Raw genomic sequence first — 8,268 nt, 5'->3', positions numbered from 1 at the left:
TACCGACATCCACTAGGTACAACAAATATACAGAAATAGGATAAATAAGATACCCATTTATACATCTAGATAGAGTGTACATTAACACTAATGCAGTTTGATGAACAGGAAAAAATCTATTGCAAATAGCTGGGAAATTTTCGTGAGATATCAGAGCTGGACCTTGAAGGATGGGCATGATTTTGCAGGTGAAGATGAGTAAAGAGGAGGATAATTTTGGGTAAAGGAATAACAAAAGGTAAAGGAATAACAAGGAATAAAAGCCAGAATGTGCGGGTTTGGAGGGGGCGAGTCTGGAAGTTAGGCTGAGGAAATAGCAAGAGTTTTGAGTGCCAAGGATCTGGTAGAATAGGGCAGAGCAGGTTAGGGCTGAGGCCTCCACTGTCAAATTTCAGAAAAATTGCCAGAGCAATGCAAAGAATACCCACGTACGCTTCACACCGATTCACCAATTGTTTAATATTACGTAGCCGACATCCCTATAACTTCCTTTCTTGATAAGCCTCTCTCCCTCCTCATCAGTGATTCAGGGGTTTTGGACCTTGTTTTCCCTCCACTTGTACTGACTCCCCACACCCAGTCTGGCTGATTCTTACTTATACTTAAGGCCTCGAGTACTCTCGAAGACTTCCTTCACTCCCGAGGTCCAACCCGGTGCCGGAAACCCTGCCCCAACTCGCCGGAAGTCTCCGGCTCCCACGCAGCCCAGAGCGGAAGGGGCGTGGCCCGAGAGCGGAAGTAGCCGGGAGCCGGAAGTGCGAGCGCGCGTGCCGGCCGCTGTCCAGGAAGCCTGGGAATGAGAATGCCGTTGGAAGGGAAGAACAAACGGAAGAAAAAGGGAGGTGCGGAGGAAAGGTGAGTGGCGCGTGGCACGTCTACCCGGGCGAAGGTGGTCGTTCGGGAGCTCGGGCGGGCGAAACGGTGGGGCGTGGCGTGGCGTGGCGTGGCTGAGTTTGTGGCGTCGGTGTCTAGAGACGACCCAGACGGCGGCGTTCGCGGGAATCTGACAGGAGACTATGTGGTTGGACAAGTCGCCAGCAGCTTGTTCCAGGGCAAGCGGCCCTGCAGAGACACCACAGCTCGGCTGGCGTCCCTCTTCAGCTCTTTAGAGCCTCAGCCTCAACCCGTGTATCTGCGTGTGCCGAAAGTAAGTCACCGGCTTCTATTCCGAAGGGCCCGTTAGAACGGCTTTTTACCTCGCAGGGCTTGGTTTCTAGAGTGGGGCAGATAGGATTAATTTTAAGTAACCGTTCATTACTGGACATCCAGTGGGAGAGAAAATTTGCAAATTTAGAAAGACTGCTAAATTATCGAAAAAGATGAGTTCTCAAACACAACTTCCGATTTTTAAAAGGAGACCACCAAAAAAAGGAAACGGGATGAGGAGGAAGAAAGTACATTCCAAATTCAGAGACCACTCTTGCAAGAACCTTCAAAAAAAGCGAAAGCGAAGAAGAAACTTTCTGATGCAGACAAAAAGTTGGCAAACAGGTTGGCAGAATTCTCTTAAGTTGATGTTAAATTAGATGGTAAAGAAATTAAGATTTTTGGACCTGCAATATTCTTTTTTTTTCTCATTTCGTAGTTCTAATTTTTACCAAAAAATTTTTATTATGGAAAATTTCATATATATTCAAAATTTGAAAAGGATGAGGAGAACCTCATATACCCAGCATCAACAGTTATTCATACTTGGCCAGTCTTGTTTCATCTTTACCCCATTCATAGCTCCCTCACTAAGTGGAAGCAAATCTAAGATCTGTAATCTATCTGTAAATATTGCAGCACGAAGAAGAATTTTGTTTTCTTATTTATTTTTTTTTTTAAGATTTTATTTCTTTATTTGACAGAGACCGAGATAGTGAGAGCAGGAACACAAGCAGCGGGAGTGGGAGAGGGAGAAGCAGGCTTCCCCTCGAGGAGGGAGCCCGATGTGGGGCTCGATCCCAGGACCCTGGGATCATGACCTGAGCCGAAGGCAGACGCTTAACGACTGAGCCACCCAGGCGCCTGAAGAATTTTGTTTTCTTAAACTTCCTAAGTCAGAGATCAGATTTCTGCCGTTAGCTTATAAAAAAAGTTTTCTTTATAGTTTATCTGATCAAGATCCAAATAGAAGTAACATCATAGGTTCCCAGGTAACTTTCCTCAGTTCGCGAAGCCACTCTCTTCAAGCCCTTTATTTCTCATTTCTCTCTCCCCAGGTGATATTACTTAGTCAGAGAGCTATTAATTGCTAACAGTTACTAACCACCACTTTTCCAACCTCCTCCTTAGTGTATTTAATGCACATCCTTAATTTCTTTACCTTTCTCTTAGAGAAAGATGTCTTCCTCTTTGTCCAAGATTAATTCAGTCACCTGTTCTGTGTATACCGCAGACCTCTTCTGCCTCTTCGGGATTGTGCCATCAGGTATATGCATTTTCTTCTCTTTCCTGTGTCTTTTCTGTGTCTACTGTACAAATAAACTCAAGATTCTCATCCTAAAAAGAGAAATCCAACAAAACCAAACCCTGTCTATAGTCGTGCTTCCCTGTTTGCTATCTACCATTCCCTTGGTCCTTCCCTTCATAGTCAAGCTTTCAGAAAAATGTGATACTTATGTTCTCTTCCTTTTCTGGATCTGCTTTATCTTCCATGAACTTGTAGTCTGTTTGCTTGTTGTGTTTGTTTTTCTATGATCTGATCAAACTTCTGAAACAGTGCTCGGTGGAGCCATCCTGACCTAGTTGCCATATTTAGTAGACAGTAAGCCTTTGTCTAGTGAGTCCTCTCTTGCATTTCACATGGCTGCTTTTCTTTCTGCAGCTGTTAGATTTTTTTATAGCAATCTCTCCTGTCTCTTTGTTCCTTCTCTGTTATTGTGGGTACCTTTTCTTCTGACTGCTCTGTAAATGTTGATTTCCTCAGGATTCTGTTTGGTCACCTTCTCTGGCCTTTTTTCTACCATTCATTCTGAGCAATCACGTTTATTCCCATGGCTGCATCATTCCAATTTCTCTCCTGATCTCCTGACCTGTGAGTCTGTTTGCCTGCTGGCATTTGCACCTGTATCTTCTATATACAGTTGACCTTTGAACAATGGAATGGTTAGGGGCAGTGACCTCCACACAGTCAAAAATCCACATATAACTTTGACTTCCCCAAAACTTAACTACTGATATCCTATTGTTGACCGGAAGCCTTACCAGTACCATGAACAGTCGATAAACACATATTTTATATGTTATATATAGTATATATTCTTACAATAAAGTAAACTAGAGAAAAAATGTTATTGAGAAAATTATGAGGAGGAGAAAATACATTTATAGTACTGTACCGTATTTATCGGAAAAAAAAATGCACTTGTAAGTGGAGTTCAAACCCATGTTCAAGAGTCAGCTGTACCTCAAGTTCAGAATGCCTCAGACTGAGCTGTGTATCTTCATCAAACCTGTTCCTCTGCACGAGTGGTACCACGAGCTTTCCAGTTGCCTAAGCCAGTGACTTGGGAGTCATCTTACACTCTCTCTTCCCTGCACATCTAATTAGCTGCCAAGTCCTGATGATGCTGTCTTTTAATTATCTCTCTAATCTTTCTCTCCCTTTCCACACCTCCCTTTCTCTAGTTGGTCTGTTGTCCTCTCACATACATGCAGTTATAACTCTCTCTTTATTGATCTCCCTTATCCAGCTTTGCCCCCTTCCTAATTATCTTCTGCTCTGCTGCCCAAATGATCTGTTTTAGTCAGTCTCTAAAGTCTTCAGTGGCTCGTTATTCTCCGTGGGTTCCAATGTAAGCTCGTTTGCATTAACAGCCACGGTCCTTGACCTGGTTCCTTCCTCACCATACTGTCTTGGTTCCCTTCACTCCTCCTGCTCAGCACTTTATATGCCATAGTAGACAAAAAACTTGACACGAACCTTCTCCTTAGTGGAACTTCGGGTCTAGTGGAAGAGTAATAATGGTAAAATTTACTGAGCACTATGTGCCAGACACTGCCTTTCCTCCTCTGAGAAGCCTTTCGTGTTTCTTTTTATTTTTCTACACCATGTTCCCATTTTATTGTGAACTTTGCCTATCTCTTCAGAGGCTAGACTATTGAAAGGCCTTTAATAGTCTCTTCATCTTTCTATCCCCAGAGGCTGGAACTGAGTAGAAACCCAGTAAATATTTACTGAGTGAATGTATCATTTACTACCCATGACTGGTACTATCCCTTCTCTCCCCTCCTTAACATCCTGGTCCAGGGGCACCTGGCTGGCTTGTTTGGAAGTGCATGTGACTCTTGATCTTGGGGTCGTGATTTTGAGCCCCATGCTGGGTGTAGAGATTATTAAAAACAAATAAATTAAAAAAAAAAAAAAAGATCCTGGTCCAGTTCTCTGTTAGCGATGCTCAGATCTCGCTTATCCGTGTGCACTATTTCAGAATGTACTTTTGACAAGCAGTCCTTTAGCTATTATAGAACTATTATAAATAGGAAATCTGGTTTTCCCTATTGGCCAGATTACTTTTATGAAGTATTTTGCAGCCCATATTAACCTTTATAGAACCCCTCGGAGTGCTGCAGTTCCCCTAGAGTTCTAGAGCCGAGAATGAAACTAGGCATTCATAGAGTGTAAACTAAATCTCCAAGAGCTTTAAATTAAACTTTTGTTGAAACGAACTTTGGTGCTCTGCTGTTACCTGGCGGTTTTAACATATTTTCAAAAAATTGAGCTTGATTTTTTCTAATCTTGGGTTTTCTAAAGATACCAGTCACTTTTTGATAATACTGCTTTATAAATTTAGATATATTTGTGACTCATACATTTATATTTGGGAAAGTCAGAAGTAGGTGGGAATTTTTTTTTTTTAAGCGATCATGTGTGCTTGGGGTGGGGGTGTGCGCAGAGGGAGAGGGAGAATCTTAGGCAGGCTCCATGCTCAGCACAGAGCCTCACAACTCTAAGACCCTGAGATCATGACCTGAGTAGAAATCAAGGGTCCGATGCTTAACTGACTGAGCCACCCAGGCGCCCTAGGTGGGAAATGTTTTTGATCCTTGTGCTTTGCCAAATACTACACCTGACTTCCATGACTCTTACAATTCTTCTTTTTGCTCTTTTTTTTTTTTTTTTTTTGGCCTTGTAAAGGGAAAACGCTCTAGCAAGTGCTGATTTAGAAGAAGAAATTCATCAAAAACAGGGACAAAAAAGGAGTAATTCTCAATCTGGTATTAAAGTAGCAGATAAAAAAGCACCTGATGATGTAGATCACACAGTTGTAAATCAAAGAAAGAAAATTGAAATCAACCAAGAAGAGGAGAGATTAAAGAACGAGAGAACTGTGTTTGTTGGGAATTTGCCTGTCACATGTAACAAGAAGGTAAGTGTGTAAGAGGTTCAGTGAATGTTGTATAAATGAAAGAATACATCCTAACTTTCTTCCATTGTGTGGGGTTCACTAAACCCGAAATCTGCCCTTTACTTTTATAATTTATGTGTAGTAAAGATTATAAAAGATTGAAAGACAAAAATGTTGTGTACCTTATGGGTAGTAACAAGAACTTGAGTTGTGTTTATATGAACATAAATATGTATAAATTTCAGTAGAATTTTTTTTTGTCTTCCAACTGAATAGTCAACTATTCCTGAAATATTCTTAAAACCTGGCAGTAAAGATTATCAGACAGTTGTACTTAATTCCTTTTTATAACACTTATTTGATGTTCTGAAAGTAAACTAAAGTGTATATATACTTTTTTGTTTTAGAAGCTGAAGTCATTTTTCAGAGAGTATGGACAAATAGAATCTGTACGATTTCGTTCTCTGGTATGTGTTCTCCCCACCTTGAAATTGCAAATCTTAAAATGTATTGCATTTAAGTCAGACTTATTAACATGTTGGTATTAGTGAGATGGAGAAGCACAACCTTTTGAATCAACAGGTTCAAATCTAGCCCAAGAGAAGAGGTGTTCTTAGTATATAGTGCTGACACTTGGACTCTGTTCATAATTTAATGAGTTCACATAGTGAAATGATATCGTTGGAGGGTGGATGTGTGACTTTTGTTTGCAGTTGGGATGCCTGGGTGGCTCAGTCAGTTAAGCATCTGCCTTTGGCTCAGGTCATGATCCCAGGGTCTTTGGATCGAGTCCCACATCGGGCTCCTTGCTCAGCAGGGAGCCTGCTTCTCCCTCTCCCTTCTGCTCCCCCTGCTTGTGTTCTCTCTCTTTGACAAATAAATAAAGTCTTTAGAAAAAAAAAAAACATTAATACATGTTGAATAGCATTTCTAGAATCCTAGGCATTCGATACAGGAAGTTCGTGTGACTACTGCAAATAGTACTTACACTCTGAGCATATGCAGTCAAAAGTTTTTATTTATTTTAATTTCTTAACAGAGAGAGGGCTTGTGCACACATGAGTGTGGAGGGATAGAGGCAGGGGGAGAGAGAATCCCAAGCAGGACTTCCTGTTGAGCGTGGGGCCAGATGCAGGGCTTGATCTCACGACCCTGAGGTCATGGCCTGAGTCCTAATCAAGAGTCAGACGCTTAACTGACTGAGCCACTCAGGCGCCCCAGCAGATGAAGTTTAAAAAAAAAATCAAGGGGCGCCTGGGTGGCTCAGTTGGTTAAGCATCTGTCTTTGGCTCAGGTCATAATCTCGGGGACCTGGGATGGAGCCCTGTATTGGGCTCCCTGCTCAGTGGGGAGTCTGCTTCTCCCTTTCCCTCTGCCTGCTTCCCGTACTTGTGTTTGCGTGCACGCTCTCTCAAATAAATGAAATCTTAAAAATAAATAAATAAAAAATAAATCAATTTAATGCTAAACTTTTATAGAAATAGATGGTGTCTGATTTCACCCACTGAGCACTCTGTAGACCAGTTATAGCCATGCTCCTTGAAGTATGAAATAGCATCATTCTTTTTTTTCTCATTCATATTTTTTAAATGTAATTAATGTATATTAAAACATAAGAAATGTTTATTCTTTGTTTCTAACTGTTCTTTCTCATGTGATTCTCTAAAATGGGGTTTCTCAGCCTTGATACTGTGGATGTTTTGTGCCAGGTAATTCTTTGTTGTTGGAAGCTGCTCTGTGCATTAGAGGTTGTTTAGCAGCATCTCTGGCCTCTACCCACTAGATGCCGGTAGCACCCTCCCCACCCCGGCTGTAACCACTGGAAGTTTCTCCATTCATTGCCAAATGTTCCCAGAGGGCAAAACTGCTCACTTCTCTAAAAGTAGACATTTCCCAGGGCACCTGGGTGGTGCGATCGGTCAATTGTAGGACTCTTTTGGTTTCGCCTCAGGTCGTGATCTCAGGGTCATGAGATCCAGCCCTGAGTCGGGCTCCTCACTCAGCACAGAGTCTGCTTAAGACTCCCTGTCCTTCTCCCTCTGGCCTCCCCGCCCCTGTACACTTGGCCCCTGTGTGTGAGCTCTCGTTCTGTAAAATAAATCTTAAAAGTAGACATTTCCCAAGGTTTTGGCACGGTCGCCATAATTTTTGTCATGGTATTTGTTTCTCACTCACTTTTTTCATATATATTTTGTCTGTCCTTCAGAGTCCCATTTCCCCATATCAGAACGTTCCCTGATACATCCACTTGGCTATCTTCAGCACCCCAGTTTCAGTCTCTGCTCACCTCCATTTCTCCCCGGCCCCATCCCGTGCTGTGTGCTGATGTTCTATATGAGTTAGTGCCACCCAGGCTGCAAGCCTCTTCAGTGCCTTGGACTCTTCTTTGACCCACCCAGCCTATTGCTTGTATCCCTTTCTATGTTTTAGCTGTGGTTTTTCCCAAGAGGAGTCCTTCCTTTCTTTCTGCATTGTTCCACCAAAGTTCTCATTATCTCTTGCCAGAATAGTTGCAGAAGTTTGTTACTGTTCCTACATTCAGTCTACCTCTTTTCAGCACACCCACAGTCAACTTAATTTTCCTAAAAATTCTTCTTTTTTTTTTTTTTTAAAGATTTTATTTATTTATTTGAGAGAGCGAGAAAGAGAGAGAGAGAGCACATGAGAAGGGGAAGGTCAGAGGGAGAAGCAGACTCCCTGCTGAGCAGGGAGCCTGACGTGGGACTTGATCCTGGGACTCCAGGATCATGACCTGAGCTGAAGGCAGTCGCTTAACCGACTGAGCCACCCAGGCACCCTAAAAATTCTTCTTAATGGAACTCATGATCATTACACATATAGACACCACACCACACGTGTGTGTACACACACACACACACACACACACACACTCTCTCTCTCTCTCTCTCTCTCTCTCTCTCTCTCTCTCTCTCTC

At 42.3% G+C, this 8,268-nt stretch overlaps 1 protein-coding gene across 1 annotated transcript in view; it reads left to right on the top strand.

Moving 5' to 3' along the window:
- The first annotated feature begins 733 nt into the window (after positions 1 to 733).
- RBM34 (RNA binding motif protein 34) overlaps positions 734 to 8,268 on the top strand; it is a 23,900-nt gene continuing 16,365 nt past the window's right edge. The window contains exons 1-5 of the mRNA XM_035008488.1: positions 734 to 855; positions 973 to 1,147; positions 1,355 to 1,491; positions 5,123 to 5,354; positions 5,741 to 5,800. Coding sequence (XP_034864379.1) covers positions 797 to 855; positions 973 to 1,147; positions 1,355 to 1,491; positions 5,123 to 5,354; positions 5,741 to 5,800 — 663 coding nt within the window. The 5' untranslated portion in view covers positions 734 to 796. The remainder of the gene's footprint in view (positions 856 to 972; positions 1,148 to 1,354; positions 1,492 to 5,122; positions 5,355 to 5,740; positions 5,801 to 8,268) is intronic.

The sequence above is a fragment of the Mirounga leonina genome, unplaced genomic scaffold (genome assembly GCF_011800145.1).
Source record: "Mirounga leonina isolate KUSES-001 unplaced genomic scaffold, KU_Mleo_1.0 Mir_152, whole genome shotgun sequence".
NCBI lineage: Eukaryota > Metazoa > Chordata > Mammalia > Carnivora > Phocidae > Mirounga > Mirounga leonina.
Note: the sequence above shows the minus strand (reverse complement) of the source record. Positions and strands in the feature narration are given on the sequence as shown.